This window comes from Esox lucius, chromosome 6, assembly GCF_011004845.1.
Source record: "Esox lucius isolate fEsoLuc1 chromosome 6, fEsoLuc1.pri, whole genome shotgun sequence".
Lineage (NCBI taxonomy): Eukaryota > Metazoa > Chordata > Actinopteri > Esociformes > Esocidae > Esox > Esox lucius.
In genome coordinates, this window is record NC_047574.1 from 5,041,077 (window position 1) to 5,064,118 (window position 23,042).

The 23,042-nt window shown below is 42.3% G+C and overlaps 1 protein-coding gene across 4 annotated transcripts in view; it reads right to left on the minus strand.

Annotated features, from left to right (window-relative positions):
* Positions 1-23,042, minus strand: part of LOC105009666 (transcription elongation regulator 1-like protein) — a 96,167-nt gene that overhangs the window by 67,959 nt on the left and 5,166 nt on the right. For all 4 annotated transcript variants that reach the window (XM_020047209.3, XM_020047210.3, XM_010869098.4 and 1 more), the window contains exons 3-4: positions 21,575-21,721; positions 20,180-20,360 (exon numbers count right to left, since the gene is read on the minus strand). In XM_020047209.3, coding sequence (XP_019902768.2) covers positions 20,180-20,360; positions 21,575-21,721 — 328 coding nt within the window. The remainder of the gene's footprint in view (positions 1-20,179; positions 20,361-21,574; positions 21,722-23,042) is intronic.

Sequence of the window (23,042 nt, forward strand, 5' to 3'; positions counted from 1 at the left end):
TCCTCACCTCATTCCATGTTGTGAAATGCCATCTCCTTTCCTTAGGGTCACTTGTGGTAAAGTGGGACACCTTTTGGTAAATCGCAACAAAGACAATCAAAATGGGTCAATCACCTACTCAAATTCATTTAATTTAAATATGGTCTTAGCTTAATGTTTATGGGGAAATGAAGTTATTTTTCAATGAATGCTACATCCATTTAAACACCATCTGACGCACTCTCTTATAAAACGTATCTTTCAGGGTGAGTGGGACACATTGGTAGGATAAAGTGGGACAGTATTTTCTGATTAAATACCCATTACTAGGCTTGCTGAAATCCTAAAAAGATTTTAAAAGATTTGTATATACCATTCAACAGTAAATTGGATTTCAAACAAACTGCAAATATGTTCAATTTAGAGTTGCACATTTTTACAGAATAATAGGGAAGCCTCTCTGGGCAAGCATTCAGATATGGTTAGCCTCTCAGCTTCTGGTGAGACCCAGGTATCTCTACCTGAAGCATGGTGAGAGCCTTTAACCAGTCCCTTAGCACATCTTTATAGTGTGGAATTTGGGATATTCCATGCCCTCACCAAAAATCTAAGTTTAGGAATCTGCCCAATTTCCACTTGCTCCTGATACTCCTCTATAGCTCTTCTCATTCTGTCCTCACTCCATGGATTAAGTATCCTTCCTTTCCTGCCAGTAGGCTTCTATTCTTTCTTTTCTTTGTTTGTTTTGTCATTTCCCTCTCCTTCCTACTTCCTCCTTTTCGGCCCCTTTCCTTGCTGTGTGGGCACCATCTTTTCAGTCATTTTAGATGTTATGAGCTCCTTACCACTACAATTACAGTGGGGAGAAGTATTTGATACACTGCCGATATTGCAGGTTTTCCCACTTACAAAGCATGTAGAAGTCATTTTTATCATAGGTACTCTTCAACTGTGTGATGGGAATCAAAAAAATAAAATCCAGAAAATCACATCGTATGATTTTTAAGTAATTAATTTGCATTTTATTGCATGGCATAAGTATTTGATCATCAGAAAAGCAGAACTTAATATTTGGTACAGAAACCTTCATTTGCAATTACAGAGATCATACGTTTCCTGTAGTTCTTGACCAGGTTTGCACACACTGCAGCAGGGATTTTGGCCCACTCCTCCATACAGACGTTCTCCAGATCCTTCAGGTTTCGCGGCTCTCGCTGGGCAATACGGACTTTCAGCTCCCTCCAAAGATTTTCTATTGGGTTCAGGTCTGGAGACTGGCTAGGCCACTCCAGGACCTTGAGATGCTTCTTACAGAGCCACTCCTTAGTTGCCCTAGCTGTGTATTTCAGGTCGTTGTCATGCTGGGAGACCCAGCCACGACCCATCTTCAATGCTCTTACTGATGGAAGGAGGTTGTTGGCCAAGATCTCACAATACATGGCCCCATCCATCCTCCCCTCAACACGGTGCAGTCGTCCTGTCCCCTTTGCAGAAAAGCATCCCCAAAGAATGATGTTTCCACCTCCGTGCTTCATGGTTGGGATGGTGTTCTTGGGGTTGTACTCATCTTTAGACAAAAAAGCTCTATTTTTGTCTCATCAGAACACATGACTTTCTCTCATTCCTCCTCATTCCTCCTATTGTTCTTTTAGGTTAAGTGGGGGACAGTGTTGAAAATCTGATTTGTATGAAATATGATAACACTCAACATACATTTTCATTGTGTTTTAAAACATAACCACTATGAACTTATTTTAAGACCATAGGTTTTATTGTTCCCTGATAATTGACAGAATGGCAGCCACATATTCAGAAACACAACAGAATGATTTGTTTTGATTGGCTGACAAAATAGGCAGAGCACACTGCCCATGAGCTTAAATGTCCCACTTAACCTGATGTCCCACTCAACCTAAAGTCACGCTACTCAAATGTGCATCATCAATCAAGTTTCAAGCAATTCTGTTCACTGGGGTGGAAACCAAAATAAGGTGTAAAGTGATCAAAAGAAATGAACGTGGATAATTATATTTATTTATAATATACATTTTAGTTAGTTTTTGTTCCTGGTATGAGGTTTAAAAAAAACAATTAAAATGACTGTCCAAAATATAAAGGGAAATATAAAGTATTTGTTCAAGACATATTCTCAATACAATTATAAATAGTATATTGTTTGTAAACTTTTCCCCTTTAATCTTACCCTTTCACAAAACTTATTAAATTAGTACTCGTGCTTTCATAGCTGTGAACCGTAAAAGTGGCATGACATTTTGAATGATTTCCTCTTTCAATAAGTTCTCCAATCCAAAAGTAGTATCAGGTGTTGGACGGGCTTTTGATTTCCATGGGCGGGCTCGTTTATCCTACTTACCAATGTAGTAAAGTAACTTCAGCACGAGGGACGGAAAGCAACTAATTTTAGCATGCATGGCTTACTGAGACTATATAATAGCTACAAATAGCTGTCAAATTCGAAAGCTTTTAGTAACTGCAGTAGTTACACATTGTGTAGCTTACTCACCACATGACTTCATAAACAGCATATTCAATCTCATTTGCAGATGAAGGTAAGAGAGGTGCATTCGCAACAGTAATAAGTTAAGCACAGTATTTGGAAAGCAGTTTTGGGAGGCAAAACATTATCAATGCCCCGTTACGCACGGTCTGTGTAGAACTGTTATGTAAGAAATATGCTAACTTAAACAATACTAAGTCCAACTCTATTCATTCTATAAATGATTTATCCATCATCATTTTGAGAATATCAACCTTCCAAAAGACACTGGATAGCCACAGAACATTTCAGCCAATCCGGAGGTAAAGGTCCGTGCCCAGTCCGTCACAGTCCATTTGTAACCGCAACGAGCTTCGCGCAAAAACACTCAGCGTTTATCTAATCTAACTGCCAGACTACTTATGAACTCTCTTGAATATCCGAAACCTTCAACCCCCCTTGGACATACAAGGTTGCAAGGTGATGCCTTGTCTCGTTAAAAAAATTCTCAGCCCGTTTTCCAGCTGTCCAAAACCAGCACCGGTGAGCGCACTTTGATCTCAGGTGATAGCAAGCTAACTGTATGTCTCGTCTTAAAAGAGACTGATTGGTGCTGGAAACGAGCAGTGCTCTCATTGATCTCAATGAAACATGGTCATTTTGACGGTAACACCTGAAAAGTGATTTCGATCTTCGAGCTAATGCTGGATATTTGTACAGATCCTACCTGATGACACTGATGCGTATCTGACTGTGGGAGAGTTTTTCAACTCGCACCACTTAGTATCAGCTTTCGTTTGGTATTCTTATATTCTGTCAGGTGTGACAGAATATCCCTCGGAACGTGACAGTTCATCATTGTAAGCTATATATCTCCCGCTAACAAAGGCTAAAATATTTGTATTGAACCACCCCAGGGGATGGACCGCCCCAATCGAAGGGGTTGTTAAATTCAGTCAAGCCATTTACGTGTAGTCCCAATGGTGTGGGAGTGGTAGGCCTACAGGCTCTTAGTTTGACTGTTTTAGTCTTAAGTAAAACCCCTACATTCCTGTTATTATTTGAAAATAATTGTTAGTTAATAAAGGCAAATTATATTATTATTTACAAATGTCCTATTATTTTATAATAGTCTGCCTTGATTTCATTTCATTTAATGTTTCTCTAATAAAATCACAACGCAGATTTGAATGACACAATGACACAATGAGATTTGTCATTCAAAGAACTCAATAACCAGATTATAACAGGGCCAAGCGCCATTTGCCCCTAATTGTCTTAAACCAGTGTTTCCTGACAACGGATAAACATCAGGCGTTGCCCAGCTAGCAAATTATACAATAAAAATGAATCCGTATTCTATATGTCATGATGAAATGATACATAAATGTCAGAGGACAATCCTCTTGCGAACGTGCAAGGTTTTTTCTTCTCCAACCAAACGAAAGCTGATACTGAGTGGTGCGAGTTGAACAACTCTCCCACAGTCAGATACACATCAGTGTCTACAAAGAAGTCGAGGGGAGAACACTCTCCCACTATCGCACTAACAAACTGACATCTCCTCGACCACTCCGCCACTTCGTTTCCAGGTCACGTAGGACAGAGGGGGGGGTCTTATACAACGTGACAAAAACCCACGGTGCTCTTTTCCGTTCACATCAGCACTGCCTGCGTCTTAAATCACGCCCTATTCCCTTTGTAGTTCACAATCTCTTACCAGAGTCCTAAAAGAAATAGGGCGCTGTTCACTCCCTCTGCCCTTATTTATCCAAGATAATAAACAGGCTTCTCCATTCAGCCTCTTGCTTTCTTGGGAAATCTACATTTCTTTCATTGTATTCCTCGCCACTCTTCTCTGCCCCTAATGGAATGATCCTATTGGCCGTATTAACACAATAACGTAATTAAGTAATAACTGTTGGAGTCTGTGTTTGTTTCAGCATTATCAGGCCACTCAGAAATCAATTCCTCCCCGTCTCTCTCCTCTCTAGCTAATCAATGCGGGAACTAAAAGCTCACCTTAGGAGGAAGTCATTCTGAGACGGACTGGGAAGGGATTATACTTCCTGTCCTCGGTTTTTGTTGCATCACTCCCAATACGCAGTTTACCTGCGTTCCAAATAGCATACTATCACCTTTATAGAGCAAAACAGCCATGTGGGGCCCTTGTCCAATGTACAGCACTATATATTGGAAATAATATTTAGGGGGATTCCACAATCACAACCTAAACAATGACTAGCACACAATAGGCCCCAAAGTTGAATTTGCACACACCATATGTGATCAGTTGCTTTCAAAAATGTTTAAATTGCTTCGGGGGTAAAATCCCCAACTAAAACCACATTCAGACACGCCATTCTATACAGAAATAAATATTTATAAATGTGTTGTTTAAGCTTTACAGGAGCTTAATAAAACATTGTCTGCTGCACACAAAACTATACCCCAGGCCAGCTTTTCTAGGTGTCTGACTCGGGAGAGAATAATAATCCAGAAGATATTCACATCTCGCTTCTAGGATCCACACCCACGGTGTCTGACTCAGTTGGTTGAACAGACCACAAGGGAGATCCTGCAAACAACCGTGATTCATTCGGACATACCGAAATGCCAGGTCACGCCGCGGTCCCCTAGATGTCCTTAGGAAGTCCTCTGTTTGCCGACTAGTGCCAACATTGTGGTCCTGCTACCTAATCCAGTGTAAACACTATCTGTGTATGGATTTACTTAAGTATACAGTAAATGCAGTATACAGCACAATAGAGCATTCACCGCCTCTTATCGACTGATTGAGGTGCTCTTGCTTCATTGCCAACAGTTACACAGTAGATTTCATTTTCACCGGGAGGACATTACTGTCCGAAAGCATTACGTGTCGAGACATTCAGGCCATCAAGCCGGGGATATTAACCTTGAGAAATCCTCTCTAACGCTACGATCCCTACATAGTGCACAGACTGTAAGCATGTTGCATAGAGATATCATTAAAAGTAGTGCGCTGCAGCACAAAGGAGGAAAAGGGGTCCTTTGGACCCACTTCTCCAGTCTATACATGAGGGGAGAGGGACCCTCCAAAGGCTCGCCTGCTTATCGTCTAAATGGACCAATCAACTTCACATTTTATTTTCCAAGCACCTGAGATTCTTTGACAAGTCTGCACCTGAAATATTTGTAATCCAGTGCACTCCAAATGACCAAAGCCTCATGGGCGCTTCTTGTGGAATCAAGCATATTTTACATTCTATTAGGTCCTGTTTGGAATAAAAGGTGTTTGGGCTACTTAGGGATAACATAATGTTACGGGTTGCTTCCCCTCCGCCCTGAGTCAGGTGGTTCGGTCCCTGTTTTGTTTTTTCACCTGGAGTGCTGGGGGTGTGTTCAGTAGGGCAAGGGGCGTGGCAGAGTCTTCACTGCAGAGCCATTCTTCGCAGCTGCACCTCATCCACATTATTCACTCCAGCAATATTTAAACCCGGGCTGATCACCTCTTCGGCGCCAGTTCGTTATCTACTACCCATGTGGTACTTGGCTCTCAGTTCTAGTTACTTGCTATTATCATCCGTGTGCTCTATTTTGCCTTTGTTCCCTGAGTTTGTACTTACCCTGTGTTTCTCTCCTGTTACCTGCTCAGACCTGCTGCTTCCTCTGCTGCGCCTACTAGCTCCTGGCCTCACCACCCAGCCTTCACCGTCAGCTCTCCCCCAGCTTCGGACTTGCCTACACTGTTTTCTCTGAGTACCCTGGCTCTCCATTGAAACCTTTTTTTGAACCTACCTTACGTGGTCTGTGTGATTTCTCTGTGTTCTGGGTCAGACGTACTCTAACACATAAGGATCTACCCTTAAACAGCTTCAAGTCTGTGACACAGTACATCTTAACCAAAAAAAGTTTTCATTTCTCATTGCAAGACTCAGAAACAGAAGAGTGATCAGAGGATTTTCCAGGCAAAATAATTTTGGTTTTTTTTGTTCATGAATAGTGTATTGCATTATAAAGCTATTCATAGAACAGGCTTTTAAGCAAGCAGACAGGTCTAGTTAAATTATACAGTACACTCACGTAGTTTCTTTCTGCCTGTTGCTGCTGCTGTTGTTTGCATGCGGCTTTGAACTAGACTGTACTGCACGGAAACACCAGCCACAGCAGGGGGTTTCTGAGAGGAGGGCAGCTCGTTGTGATGACCGGAGCGGAGTGAATGGAATGGAATTCAACGCCGTAGGGCCGTGTGTGTTACACACCAGTCCACTCCTTCCGCTCCAGGCATTACTGTGAGTCCCAATCCCAAATGCATGCCATGAATGTTACAAATTAATTTGAATGTTAACGTTAGATATCACAACACTAGGATTGAGGTTTGGGTTAAGGTTACGAAATCAAATAGGTTTGGTAAACGTTAGGTATTTCAGTACCGGGGTTGAGGTTAGAAACAATCCACTTCTGGTCGGATTTCAACTTGTGAAGTTCAGGGATGTTTCTGTCCATCCACCATCTCCTACCAAAATTCCCCTCTACTTAGGCCTTACTGCGCTCGCCACTGGCTCTTTAATATTACTTCACGTAACGTAATATATTTTATGAAGACTGATGTAAAATAGTTTACAAATGCCCCCTGAGACCAGTCTGGTTATACCAACCCTGCCTGGCCCTGTTAAAAATTAATTTACAATAAGCAACCATAGCTGTTATACAAAACCCTGTCTGGCCCTGTTCAAACTGAATTTACAGTAAGTAATCATAGCTGTTATACCAACCCTGTCTGATCCTGTTCAAACTGATTTTACTGTAAGTAACCATAGCTGTTATATGAACAATGTATGATCCTGTTCAAACTGAATTTACAGTAAGTAACCATAGCTGTTATATGAACCCTGTATGATCCTGTTCAAACTGAATTTACAGTAAGTAACCATAGCTGTTATACCAACCCTGTCTGATCCTGTTCAAACTGATTTTACTGTAAGTAACCGTAGCTGTTATATGAACCCTGTCAGATCCAGTTCAAACTGAATTTACAGTAAGTAACCATTGCTGTTATACCAACCCTGTCTGATCCTGTTCAAACTGAATTTACAGTAAGTAACCATTGCTGTTATACCAACCCTGTCTGATCCTATTCAAACAGAATTTACAGTAACCATGTGACCATAGCCCCTTTTAATTCTAATCATTTCCACTTCCTGGAAGAACAGTTCTCCATACAGTATATAGTGCTGTTGTCATAGGAACGGTCACTCTTAAACGCGCCAGCGCTACTATAATTGTTTGTCAGCTGTGACACTGTGATTGGCCGCAGGTAGAGGATATAGAGACGTCACACAGAACATTGTGTTGGGCACCTCATTTGACCAGTGCTTACTGAACCCTGGTCGACGGTAGCACGCTGTTTGAAACGCAGTCCATGAGGTTATGAAGGTCACCGAGCCTTCCTGGCTGACCACTTGCTCTTCACTGAGGTGTATTGTTGTAGCGCGGCTAAACAAATCTCCTAAAAGCTACAGACGCACAGTATGGGTAGTGTGTGTGAAAAACAGCCCAATGATTCACCTGGGAACACACAGGGTTCACCTCTAAAAAGCCCTCTGCCGATCTGCGCGGTGGGACTATTTATGACGCACATTAACCTGCAAGTGTAGACAGTAGCAATCCACTGTAAAACGCGGGAGGACAATACCAGAGCCTGTTTAACCTTATCTCCACACAGCAAGTTGTCAGCAGAAGCCTGAACTTTAAGACTTAACTTTTAAACAAACGTGCTGCTTACAGTGAAGCCATAGAGGGTTCTTCTGTTTGTACCTGAAGTGCAATAACACATTCTGGTTCCATGAAGAAATACTTGTTTTAAGTGACTTCAGTTTTTCACTGACCAACAATAATGAAATAATGCATGCCTGACTACATCACTAAGGATATCAAGAGGTGTAGATACAGACAGTGTAGTCACCACATTGGTAGCAAACTTAGAAATACACCTGTATTCAAAGAACTCACATTAACCCAATGATGGGGCCATTTGCTATACGCCCTCGAAAAGGCAAACCCTCCTCCATCATGGTTATCCTTTCCTTGGGTATAGTTACATTATGTATAACAAAATGAAATTCTTATTCTACATGATCTATAAAAAAAAAAAAAACGATGCATGCCAAATGGATAATTTCATATTTTCTTTGGTATTTTCATATGCAGATATGCAATGATGATCGTTGGGTAATATGTATGTTGTTGTCCAATGTCAGGTTCAGAGGCGGGCCATTAGGGCCAGCATGGCCTACTCTGCTGGCCTAGTGAGAATCAGAACATGTTCATATGTTTTCATTAATGATATATGTATATTACATATAGCATTATATTTAATTTGTGCAATATGTATTTGGTTCCCATCAGTCAATTAACCTAATTTCATTGCTATTCTGTCCCTCAATTGTGGCTCATATAAATCAGAGCTTTTATCCAATCAGATTTTTCACCTGTGCTGTCTCCGGGTGAAAATCTACCCTGAGGCCTTCATTATTTCGAGTGAATCCCCTCTGCTGTTGAAACAAATGGGGACAATGTTGTTGATTGTCTTATTCTTTAACCAATCAGATTTCAAGTTTACCATGTTGGGCATACTTGACACACTGAAGACTTCAAGGAGGGTATACTTGCAGACTGCAAGTCGGGGGCACTTATGTTTCTCCATAACCACGTTATCACTCTAGAATTCTAAAATGTACTTGTTCCAGGCACCCCTGGATCAATTAGTATTTCCGTAAACAGATGTTGACCTGACCTCATGGCTTTCTGCAACAGGCTAGAGAAAATTCAAAATTTCCAGTTACCAATTTCAACTTTCTAGAACATTGCTGTAAAATTGAACAGTACATGCAAGTTTATTTATTTAGCACAATTCATACACAGAAGCAATTCAATGTGCTTAATAAACAAACAAAAAAATATACATATAAAACATACATAAAATAGGCAATTCAATGTGCTTCACATAGAATAAACAAATGGAAATACAATAAAAATTAAATACAATAAAAACATATATTAAACTGGTAGATTCCGTGAGGAATCCATGTCACTATAAAAGCTGTAAGGACAATGGTGTGGATTAGTTAAAGCGCTTAGTCATAGGCACGCAAAAAGAGAAATGTTTTTAACCTGGATTTAAAAATGGATATGTTTGGGGCAGTGCCAGTCAAAGGAAGAAGAATCACAATGATTTGCATGAAAACTGGTCAGACCCATACAGCAGAACCCACAGGTCTCTGCAAAGGACCTTCAGAACAGTTTATCTGTCACTGAAGTAGTTCACAGGCCAAACACAATGCAACTTAAACAGCATGTTATATATATATAAATATATATATTTTAACAACAATATATATGTTGTTGTGTGCAGGCGCTTCATAATTAGTAACTAGCGTGCACTAGGTCCTGCCGTAACTATATTGCATCAGTGCTATCAGTATCATCTTATTTGTTAGCCAACGGTATTAAGTATAGGTTGGGTAGACATTCAAAGGAAATCGTTTTCAAATTATATAACCCATATGTCTTTGGGTTAAACCAATGACAATGGCACAAAATTACAGAAATAATGTTCCCCCTTCAAAGAATAACATGCGTGTGTCATATTTTAAGGTAGACATTTTGTTATGTCGAGATTCATATCTGTCAAATATAAAAGGCTAAATGTGTCCGTGCTGGGGAACTGGATGAAGTCTGAATATCCTTTTTCGCTTTAGGCTGTTTGAACAAGAGTGTCATGTTTTCCTTTCTGTAAGAATGTACGGTGTCTATATCAATCTCCATAACTTCAAGTTGAATAAAACATAATAAACTGCTAATTAGAACCTGTCATTTTGACAAATAGCAGGTCTGACATACTGAACCATATTAATAACTGGTCCATCTATTCCCTGTGCATGACCTTGATTCACTGATGGGCATTCCTAGCCTTTTTACTGAGCTGACTCGATTGGTTCCTTAATGGCTCTTTGTTCAAGAAAATTAGAAAACAATGCCCTTGAAAAATCTGAAAACAATGCCCTTGAAAAATTACAAAACAATGCCCTTGATGCAATATTTTAAATCCCCAACAAAAAAAAGCAAAAAAAGAATGCAACTTCTGTACGACGTCAGCAAGTGAAATGTACAATGTACAAGACTGGCTAGGAGTGGAGATACCGTTGGCCTACAGTGAATCATGCAAAACTGCTTTTGACTACCACACCTCTTACTAGTGGAATGCCTTGCAGAGTAAACTGAAGTTAGAAGCATTGGTGCCTATAAGGCAGTTAAAATGTCTGATACAAGACCTTTTTGCTGTGAACTGTAATAGGTTTTCTTAATGTGTGTGCTTCCTATGAATGTATTTTTTTTTTTAATGTTTTTTTATTTGCAGGTTTAAGTATTTGCAGGTTTTCCTACTTACAAACATCCAGAAAATCACATTGTATGATTTTATTATTATTAATTTGCATTTTATTGCATGACATAAGTATTTGATCACCTACCAACCAGTAAGAATTCCAGCTCTCACAGACCTGTTAGTTTTTCTAATGTTTTTTTTTTAAGAAGCCCTCCTGTTCTCCACTCATCATCTTTATTAACTGCACCTGTTTGAACTCATTACCTGTATAAAAGACACCTGTCCACACACTCAATCAAACAGACTGCAACCTCTCCACAATGGCCAATACAAGAGAGCTGTGTAAGGACATCAGGGATAAAATTGTAGACCTGCACAAGGCTGGGATGGGCTACAGGACAATAAGCAAGCAGCTTGGTGAGAAGGCAACAACTGTTGGTGCAATTATTAGAAAATGGAAGTTCAAGATGACGGTCAATCTCCATCTTAATACATTTTTGGTCTAAACTCCACTCTCTGTGTTTGGAGGAAGAAGAAGGATGAGTACAACCCCAAGAACACCATACCAACCGTGAAGCATGGAGGTGGAAACATCATTCTTTGGGGATGCTTTTCTGCAAAGGGGACATGACGACTGCACCGTATTGAGGGGAGGATGGATGGGGCCATGTATCCAGAGATCTTGGCCAACAACCTCCTTCCCTCAGTAAGAGCATTGAAGATGGGTCGTGGCTGGGTCTTCCAGCATGACAATGACCCGAAACACACAGCCAGGGCAACTAAGGAGTGGCTCCGAAAGAAGCATCTCAAGGTCCTGGAGTGGACTAGCCAGTCTCCAGACCTGAACCCAATAGAAAATCTTTGGAGGGAGCTGAAAGTCCGTATTGCCCAGCGACAGCCCCGAAACCAGAAGGATCTGGAGAAGGTCTGTATGGAGGAGTGGGCCAAAAATACCTGCTGGAGTGTGTGCAAATCTGGTCAAGAACTACAGGGAACATATGATCTCTGTAATTGCAAACAAAGGTTTCTGTACCAAATATTAACTTTTCTGACGTATCAAATTCTTATGTCATGCAATAAAATGCAAATTAAATACTTAAAAATCATACAATATGATTTTCTGGATTTTGTTTTACAGTTGAACCTATGATACCTATGATAAAAATTACAGACTTGTACATGCTTTGTAAGTGGAAAACCGGCAAAATCGGCAGTGTATCAAATACTTGTTCTCCCCACTGTATATATATCAAGTCTGCCAAAAGCACTTGGGAAAATGTGTTATGGTCTGATGAAACCAAGGCTGAACATTTTGGCCATAATTCCAAAAGGTATGTTTGGCGCAATAACAACACTGCATATCACCCAAAGAACACCAAACCCACAGTGAATCATGGTGGTGGCAGTATCATGCTTTGGGGCTATTTTTCTTAAGCTGGAACCGGGGCCTTAGTCAGGGTGGAGGGAATTATGAACAGTTCCAAATACCAGGCAATTTTGGCACAAAACCTTCAGGCATCTGTTAGAAAGCTGAAGATGAAAAGGAAGTTCACCTTTCAGCACGACAACGACCCAAAGCACACATCTAAATCCACAAAAGCATGTCTTCACCAGAAGAAGATTAACGTTGTGGAATGGCCCAGCCAGAGCCCAGAATTTAATCCAAAAATGTCAGTTTGTTTTTCAATTGAATTCTTCAGGTTGTAGGTCACATTAAAGGTGGAAAAAGTTCTGACATGATTTATCTTTATCTATGTACACAGTGCCCATGTACTGCTGCCTCCAGTGTCCATGTACTGCTGCCTCCAGTGCACATGTACTGCTGCCTCCAGTGCCCATGAACTGCTGCCTCCAGTGCCCATGAACTGCTGCCTCCAGTGCCCATGTACTGCTGCCTCCAGTGCCCACGTGCTGCTGCCTCCAGTGTCCATGTACTGCTGCCTCCAGTGCACATGTACTGCTGCCTCCAGTGCCCATGAACTGCTGCCTCCAGTGCCCATGTACTGCTGCAACACATGGGATTGAATCCGGACTACTGGACTTTCAGCAAAACTCTTTACTGTCTTTCACAATGTCTTCATCAATAAAGCAGAAAAGCCTGAACATTTTTATTTTGAATGCAATACTTAGGTCTTAGGTTTCTGCCCTTTTAGGGAGTTTGTGCTAGCCACTGTGCTTGAAAATCCATTCTCGCTCTTTGGAGTTGTAGGCTGGGTATTTGTTTATGCATGTTGTGACAACTGCTGATGTGAAAAGGACTAAATGAATGTGATTGATTGATGGATAATTATCTTCATCACCACTACCATGGCCATTTTTACTCACAACATTACGCCCACTACATTATCTCTAAATATCACTAATGAATCAAAGCACCTGCTGAATGATAACATTTCATTATCTGTGGAGAGTCTGTCATTGGAAGAGTGCAACGACAGAAATGTTTTCTCTCTTTAATAGTACCCCCGCTGTTATAATTTCAATATCACCACACAGCAAGGCAGCGGCCACCGTGTTTTCATCCGTAAAATACGAAAGAGATGAGAGGATCCCAGAGAAGTGGGGAGGTGAGAGGTGTGGAATGGGGAGGTGAGGAGGAGAGGCGAGTTGAGGAGGATAGTGGAGGTAAAGAGAAGTGCAGATAGGAGGTGAGATCGGGTCTAGAGGTATAGAAAACAACCAAAGGTGAAAAGGTCAAACTGACCTGTAGCCGAGTTCTAGAACCCCCAGATTTTACTTGACTGACAGGGGGAACTAGAGAGAAACCAAACCCCCTTTATGTCAGCTAGTTACAGCTAGCCAGCCATATTTATTTATGTATTTATTCATTTTAACATATGTCTGAAGCGTGGGAGGAATAGGCGTAGTTAGAGGAATACAGCAAAGCAGAGGAAGTGGACTTGCAGTGAGGACCACTAGCAACTCAACTTTTTTCAGGGAGATTTCTAGCCGCCTAGAGCGGAACTGGCAAGTTCAATGTTCAAGTTCAAAAGGTTTATTTGTCATTTGCAATAACAGGTTGCAGCAATGAAATGCTTGGTTTTCCTACTCCCGACAGTGCAGTTAAAAGTAAAAAAAATAATAGTAATAATAATTTAAAAAAATTAGATAACACACTCAATAACACTAAACAAAAACACACATCAATAATAATAACTATACAACTATACAACCGTCGTGCAATGTAAAAGTGACAGGTGTGTGTGATATAAAGTGACAGGTGTGCACGGACTATGGCTGGAAGGGAAGAGGGGTCCCTGAGTTGAGCAGCCTTACAGCCAGTGGAAAGAAGCTGCCCCGTGTCCCGTAGGTATCATAACAGTGGGTGCTGCACAGACGAGAAGAGAAGTCTAGTGGCTTTGAAATACATTTCCAAGACTTCACCATCATCTACCATCCTCTGACCACCGCTTTCCATTGGAAACCTCGACCAACTTTTCTCCCTCTCGGAGGGTCCAGCATTCAAAGACTTGACTTCATTTTGCTGGTTTGTAATGATACATTTCTTGTTTGTTTCTGGTCCATCTTTGTAACATCTGAGAGTTCCTACAATCTTGAAATACTTTGCTGATTAAAGGCACTATAGTCATAGTTTAATAAATATCATATTGATAAGTGTTCCAGAAAGCCCGGACTTGTAAAGACTGAAATGAACCATGAGCAAAGAATCCTAAGGAAGGACACCGAACGGCAGATATTTAATGCTCATAGACAAAAATGGTGTGTCGAATGTCAAAATAAATTTTTATTCAGAAACAATATTGCTAAGATGGAAGTGCTACAGTACTCTACAGTTAAACTACTTCCACACTGCAGCACAATGCTGCCAGGCGCAATGTTTCTGTTCTCATCCGTAAAAACAGAACTGAGCTCAGGGGGGATCATCTAGGTGATGAGGAGAGAAGAGGGGAGAGGGAAGGAGAAGAGGGGAGAGAAGAGGAGGGGAAGTGGTGGGCGAAGGAGGTGGAGGTGGGACTTCCACTGCCATAACCTGCTGTGCTTGAGGAGTCATCAACAATCAAAGAGAAGCGGTCTGTATCGCAAACTGCATCTCCAGTATAGCCCATTATTATGGACCCCGGTCTAAAGTAGTACACTGTCACAGTGCACATGGTGGAGAGAAAGGATTTGGGACCCAAGCCACGGACCAAAAAACAGGTTGTTTAAAAAAGTCATTCCAACGATGCACGTTCACAATCATTAAATGAAGCTCCTGTTAACTAGTTAACAAAGAGCGCAGCGGTTGGATAGGATGACATTTGGAATCAAAGCCTGGACACCCAGTCAGTGGTTTGTTGAGAGAAACAGACGCTCATTAAGGAGAAATACGTCTCCAGTAGCCCCGGAACGGCGTTAAAGCGCTAGCAACACCATGACAAACGTTTCAGTCACCCCGACAGGTAATTGATTGTTTAATTACAACGCAACACTGCAATACATGAACATCCTCCTGTCCAAGGGCTTTCAGCTTTCAGCCTGGAGGCTCATACAAAGCCAAGACTATTGCTGCTGATGAAGGGAATGGATAGGCAGGTGATTCACAGGCTGCCATGGCCTAGCCGGAGAAATGCACTAAAGGGGACTTTGGGGGAAAAAACACCCTGCACAGTATCTTAAATGGAAAACTCTCTGTAGTGTAGTTGTTTTTCATCATGCTCCTAAAGCAAGGCAGCAGGGAAGGCATTTAAAAAGAAATCAAACTTGCAAAGCTGCTGAGTTTGTTAATTTCAAGGGGATACTATATATGAGCAACTGTAAAGCGTTTTATGCGCGTAAAGCCCAAGATAAAATATTAAATGTATTATTCTCCAGAGGTCCCTGAGGTCCCAATTATGAAGAAAACCTAACATGTTTCACTTGAACCTCATAAGGAGGACTCCCTATTAGTGAAGGATATGAAAAAAACATTCCTCCGATAACTTACAGATCACTGCCTCTTTAATAACATGATGTGAATGTTCTATAGGAATGTAACCGCGTTTGCACTGAGATGCACAATTAAGCAAGGAGACAACATTCATTGGTGTGGGAGTGTAAAATAAAAGGTGTAATCCAAGGTGAAAGGAGCTATTAAACAAGATCTCCAAGTATTGGAAAAGGGAATAAGGGAATAATGCAAAAGAACAACTGACGCCTCATCCCACGAATACAAGAACATTTTGGTTAATGCAAAACAATTGTTTTCCCTCCCTGACACATATAACATAGTGAAGACTTGCCCTTTATTTGTGGAAGGTTCTTGTGGAAGGCCAATTCAATCGTCCGACCTGAAATTGAGCATCCGTTTAATTTGCTGAAGACAAAACTCCATCCATCCATCTTCTCCCGCTTATCCGGGGCCGGGTCGCGGGGGCAGCAGTCTAAGCAGGGATGCCCAGACTTCCCTCTCCCCAGACACTTCCTCTAGCTCTTCCGGGGGGACACCGAGGCGTTCCCAGGCCAGCCGGGAGACATAGTCCCTCCAGCGTGTCCTAGGTCTTCCCCGGGGTCTCTTCCCGGTGGGACGGGACCGGAACACCTTCCCAGGAAGGCGTTCCGGAGGCATCCGAAAAAGATGCCCAAGCCACCTCAGCTGACCCCTCTCGATGTGGAGGAGCAGCGGCTCTACTCTGAGCTCCTCCCGGGTGACCGAGCTTCTCACCCTATCTCTAAGGGATCGCCCGGCCACCCTGCGGAGAAAGCTCATTTCAGCCGCCTGTATCCGGGATCTTGTCCTTTCGGTCATGACCCAAAGCTCATGACCATAGGTGAGAGTAGGAACGTAGATTGACTGGTAAATCGAGAGCTTCGCCTTGCGGCTCAGCTCTTTCTTCACCACGACAGACCGATACATCGACTGCATTACTGCAGAAGCTGCACCGATCCGTCTGTCAATCTCCCGTTCCATCCTTCCCTCACTCGTGAACAAGACCCCTAGATACTTAAACTCCTCCACTTGAGGCAGGCACTCTCCACCAACCTGAAGTGGGCAAGCCACTCTTTTCCGACTGAGGACCATGGCCTCAGATTTGGAGGTACTGATTTTCATCCCCACCGCTTCACACTCGGCTGCAAACCGTCCCAGTGCATGCTGAAGGTCCTGGTTAGAAGGGGCCAACACGACAACATCATCTGCAAAGAGCAGAGACGAAATTGTGTGGTCCCCAAACCTGACACCCTCCGGCCCCTGGCTGCGCCTAGAAATTCTGTCCATAAAAATTACGAACAGAACCGGTGACAAAGGGCAGCCCTGCCGGAGTCCAACATGCACTGGGAACAAGTCTGACTTACTGCCGGCAATGCGGACCAAGCTCCTGCTTCGGTTGTACAGGGACCTGACAGCCCTTAGCAAAGGACCCAGGACCCCATATTCCCCAAGCACCCTCCACAAGATGCCGCGAGGGACACAGTCGAATGCTTTCTCCAAATCCACAAAACACATGTGGATTGGTTGGGCAAACTCCCATGAACCCTCCAACACCCCGTAGAGGGTATAGAGCTGGTCCAGTGTTCCACGGCCCGGACGAAAACCACACTGTTCCTCCTGAATCCGAGGTTCTACTATCGGCCGTATTCTCCTCTCCAGAACCCTGGCATAGACTTTCCCGGGGAGGCTGAGAAGTGTGATCCCCCTATAGTTGGAACACACCCTCCGGTCCCCCTTCTTAAAAAGAGGGACCACCACCCCGGTCTGCCATCCAAGAGGCACTGTCCCCGACCGCCACGCGATGTTGCACAGGCGTGTCAACCAAGACAGCCCCACAACATCCAGAGACTTGAGGTACTCAGGGCGGATCTCATCCACCCCCGGTGCCTTGCCACCGAGGAGTTTCTTGACCACCTCAGTGACTTCAGCCCGGGTGATGGACGAGTCCACCTCTGAGCCCTCATCCTCTGCATTGAGACAAAACTCAATGCATAAATACCCCAAAACATACAGGAACAGAATATGGCAGTACAGGCATGGCAGAACATCACCAAGGAAGATTCCCAGCCTCTGGTATTGTCTATGGGTCACATACTGTGTACTTTGAATTAAATATATACTTTGTCATTACAAAATAGATGGATTTCTTCAAGACGAGTATGCCCATAAGATCTACTGGCTTATATTGTGTGTAGGTAATTGTTTCAAAAGCTTTATTAAATGTAAGAGTGTGCTATTGCTTATCTCCTGCACATACACTAATTAGTTAGCAGAAGAGTTACCACACATGTCAAAGACCACTTAAAAATTTAATTAGAGGCAAGAGACATTTACCAACATCTTCACAAAATGGTTTTCCTTTACCTTCTTTACCCCAGATGTTTTTATACAGACGTGAAGCTGCTGGACATCAATTGCATCTCAACCTTCAAAAGACCAAGCAAAGGCGCAATGACATAACGCTTTCTTGTTGAAGTTGCTGTCATCATCTCACAGCAGCAATTACTACTGCCTGATTGTGAGGAAAGCAAAGTTAGAAGCTCGGACTCAGATGCAATTTTTGGGCAAGGAAACGATGAAACAGCATCCAGGCCCACAGATAAAAGCTGTAAGCTTGTGAAACTACTGTAACCACTTGTCCCTTGTTGAAATGGATTACAAACAACTGTAAATTCCTTTTATAGCCTTGACACAGTAACAGTGGTCCATTATCTTCCTTCCTTACTCAGTGGCTAGCTAGCTGTCTGACCCAGTAGCTAGCTAGCTGTAGCTAAATCAGAAATTGTGGTGGCAACTGATGGGCAACTCAGGGCACACATTCAAATTAGGGTGGAGGTTGAAGTATCAACAAAGCATACTGTATACACTGGCATTAACAATGAGTAGCTAAGCTTCATACCAGCTGAGGAAAAGTGAATCTGAGCAATTAAAGTTTATTTTACATGATACAGCTCATGGAATTGAAAAATAAAACATGTAACTTTCAAACTCCTTGGAACCTAGGAATTCATAAAATGTAATGTATTGTTACATATTGTACGACTGTCATTTCATTGGTGGAGTAACCTAAAATATCATATCATCATAGTTGCATTTAATGTGTCTACACCTCACACCAGGCTGATTTGTCAGTTCTTTGCATCACAATGCTAGTTTACCAAACAAACCCTTTTCCCGTCCGTTTACGATAGATAAGAACACTTTGACCCATTAACGATTGAACAATTCCACTTCAGCAGCTGTGAAACCAATGTATCTGAAACCAATTGTGTTTAATGAGGTTTCCTATTCACGCATCTCTCGTCCAAACCAACTCCCTCCTACACACTTACAGATGGTACAGCTTTGCATAAAAGTTTTATTGAGTAGCGTAAAATGCAAATTGACAGGGTGTGTCCTAAAGGACACCCTGTTCCAAATGTAGTGTCCTAGGGCCCTTGTAAAGGTTATTGTATGGGGGAAAGGGTCCTGTTTGGGAGACAGATGTAAAGATTTTTCCAAAAATGAATAAATACATATATAAATATGTCTGGCTAGCTGTAACTAGCTGACATAAAGGGGGTTTGGTTTCTCCCTAGTTCCCCCTGTCAGTCAAGTATGTTCTGCTTCAATCCCTACAGACTGAGAGGTGATTAAACTTTTGGATCACAACATTATTGAATGGTTTGTTTTGGATGGTATGGTAACCACTATGAGGACAAACTCTGATACAATTGACTGCATATGTAATCACCCCCAAGGACTTCTTTGTAAAAGGTGTTGTGTTACAAATGGTAACTAAAATGGATTTTCAAGTATAATGGCAATTTTGCCATTATAAATGTACTTTTACCTTTTTCATTAACTCAGAATAAATGTGAACTCAAACCAAATTTCTATGACACACTTAAATAAGCCCTGATACCTTGGGCTGCGAGGGGAGTGACCTTCCAGCAAGACAATGATGCGAAACCCACAAACAAGAATGGCCCTGTCAAAGCCCAGACAATGATCCGATTGACAATCTGTGTCAAGACTTCAAATTGCTGTTAACCAACAAAGCCCATCCAGTCTTCGACAAGGTTGCCAAGAAGATCAAGCAAAAAGTGCAAAAACTACATGTGCAAAGCTGGCGGAGACTTACCAAAAAAGAACCAAAGCTGTGAGGACCCATGGGGTTTAAATATTTAACCAAAGAAAATATTTCCTAAATAGCTTTCTCTCGAAACTAAAACAATATTTTCCACCTTCGGTGTTCCATCTGTGGTGTTTTATTCAACGAGAAAGAATCGCAATTGAGTCTGTGATTTCCGTTACAGATTGGAACACAACAGCAGGAATATGTGAAAATGTCCTCGTGGGGGAACACTTGTGCAGTCCGGTATGTTGTCGCATGCGTGTTATAGTAGAGAGCAGGTAGCTACTCAGGGTAATACGCTCCACCACTAACCTGACAGGCGTCTGGGTGACACGAGAAGAGTACGGAGGCTCCTGGAGGCGGCTGCTGGCCTAGATATACTCATTGCCATTTGATTTGTCATCAGCAGCGTTTTTTCTTGCCGCTGGAACACGCCTATTTCCTCTGGAGTGAGCCAGGCTGTGTCCAGCGCGAGAGTGTTGTTCAAGTACACCTAGCAGCACAAGGAAAGAACAGGCGTGAAGTGCGTTACTGCGTGCATCAGTTTGATATTTTAAACAGCTGTTATATTGTATGACCTCCGTTTAAGACATGTAGTGTAGACCAAAAAAGTTACTCAATTGGATTTGTCAAACAATTACATTTTTGAAGTTTGGCAAAAATTCTGAATGTTGACCCGTCTCTCCGTCAACTGTGCTTTGCATCTTGGTGGATTTCTGTTTGGTCCGAAGACTTCTCTATGTTTCACCATCATTCTGATGCCCTACTGTAGCTACTGCACCTAGTTGCTTTGACACAACCATGGCAGGTGAGCTATGGTAAGAAGATGGCATTCAGGTATCACACCATACAACAGTCACACAGAACTAATGAATTACAGTTACCTTTAAAGCTTTTCAATAAGTAAACATTCAAAAATGGTTTACAGAATGCAAAGCACTGCTTTGGCATGAAATGTGAAGACAATAACTTCTTGAGACCAAATAAGTTCCATAAAAAATAAAAATCCAAGGTACTCTCTTTTATGGAAAAAATAAAGAAATAAAAGCCTTTACTCTACAAGCAACTGTCTCAAAATCTAACATTGCATCAATGCGTTGCGGCTCATGGGTTTTTTCAGGGTGAAATGGTTTTCCTTCTGAATTGACTAGAATTGATATGGAATTGCCCTCAAAAGCGTGGCAGCTGTGACTATAAACAGATACCCAGTGAGACAGGATGTTGTTCGGGCGCACTAATACCACCAACTCTACAGAGTATATTTTAGGTAAATCTAGAATCACAGCGGTCAGCTAAGTATGCAAATATAAACCTAGAATCACAGCGGTCAGCAACATAACCTCTTTCAGCACATCTCAAATCCCAGGAGAGGCAGTTCTGCAACTGTGGAAAAGAAAATAAGATGTAGGGAAATCTCCATAGGCTCTCTCAAATTTAGGGCGATCTGTTCTTGACTGTTACAGTGATTAAAGTGCATCTATATGCAGGGTTACAGGGTCCAGCAAACAGTTCCAGCCCAATCACCACTCAAAATGGAAACCTTGTTTGGCTGAAGTAGATATTTTATTGGTCTGAGACCAAGGACTCAAGTGGCATCCTATTCCCTCCAAAGTACTACTACATTTGACCAGAGCTCATTCTGTAAGGGCAAAAGGGTAATACGTCATGCAGGAAAACAGGGTGCCATTGATGAGGAGGTTCGTTTACCTTGTAGTCGGGGACACGTTTCTCCACCCATCCCTTGCCCAGGTGAGGAGGAAGCAGCGAGCGGTACACATGGGGGAATACAGGCACGAGTTCGACGTTGGCAGAAGGCTGAAACCCGACCACGTGATGTAGAGATGGCAGCTCCCACTGAAAGAAGATGTCACCGTTTTTAATAGGATTGTGGGAAAACACCTGCCTGGTCAAACTGCGTTTTCTTCACTAGTTTCCTATTGATTCCTATTGACTTGCATGTACACTACACTACCCAGCATTCCCAGGCCCACGGAACAACAGGAGCAGCTTCTCCTAATTACCTTCAGGCAATGCTCATACCCTATATGTTTTTTTGTTTTCCATGCGCCTGAGAACATCAGTTCCACGCTAATAAGAGTGCCCACTAAATAACTAAAATATAAAATTGTAAAATATAACATTGTTTAGTCATCAGCACACCTGAGCAGATCGTATCATGGTTGGGGAGGGGAGCTTCTACATTTGGCCCAATGTTCAAAGAAGCAATTTCGGTGCGCTGAGCAGATTCTAACAAGTACCACATCATTAAAAATAGACCAACCACTATATCAGTAATTCAAACATGTTTTAATCCTTTCGTCGGAGATCGTTTAATTTACAACACTGTTGCTCAATTCCTTAAAAACTGTCAGCCCATGGAATTATCAATAATGGAGTTATGGAGTGACTACCTGAACAGTTGTTGGTAGAATCGCAAAGTGGCTGATTTCAAAGTCGAAATTTTATAAGGACTCGCAAACAGAAAATGTGTTGCCTTTTTTTTATCCTGCATTAGGTGCAGGGGAAAAAATACATTCAAAGAAAAACAGCAAACTGCAAGCCTTAGTTCATGAAAGGGAAAGTAGGGTAAGGGGCTCTGGAGTTATATACTTTTTCTGGAAATGGTCAAGGACTCAGCTGTCCTAGCTTTAAGGGAAAGTGAGTTCAACCACTGGGGTGCGAGGACAGCAAACCAACCTCACAGTCAGACACAGACTGACAAACCATTCTGACATCCAATGATAATGCCTGGCTTCCATCTGGGGCCCCTCCAGATCTTTCACAAAGGAGCACTGTAATAAAAGATGCATCATTTCCCTGAGCATGGAACGGCAGATTGGTTCTCCACCACTCCATCCATGCAGGGTACAGTGTGGAAATGTGCAATGGATCCAGACAGACAAAAGACGTCGGCCTTCCCCTGCGTGAGACGCGCTGACTCATCCTCCAGCCGCCACATTAAAAATCACATCCTACACCCGCCACATTAAAAATCAATCACAAGCTTCTTCTGAAAGCTTTGAATTGCAAAAGCTTACTTCAAACACTTACTGTCTCTGTTGCTACATTTTCAACCCCTCTCCTCTTGTACTCATCCTCCCGTACCTCTCCCCTCCCACCCGCCCTCACCCCTTCTTACTTCTCCACCTCCCTCTTCTCCTCTGTCCACTCTCTT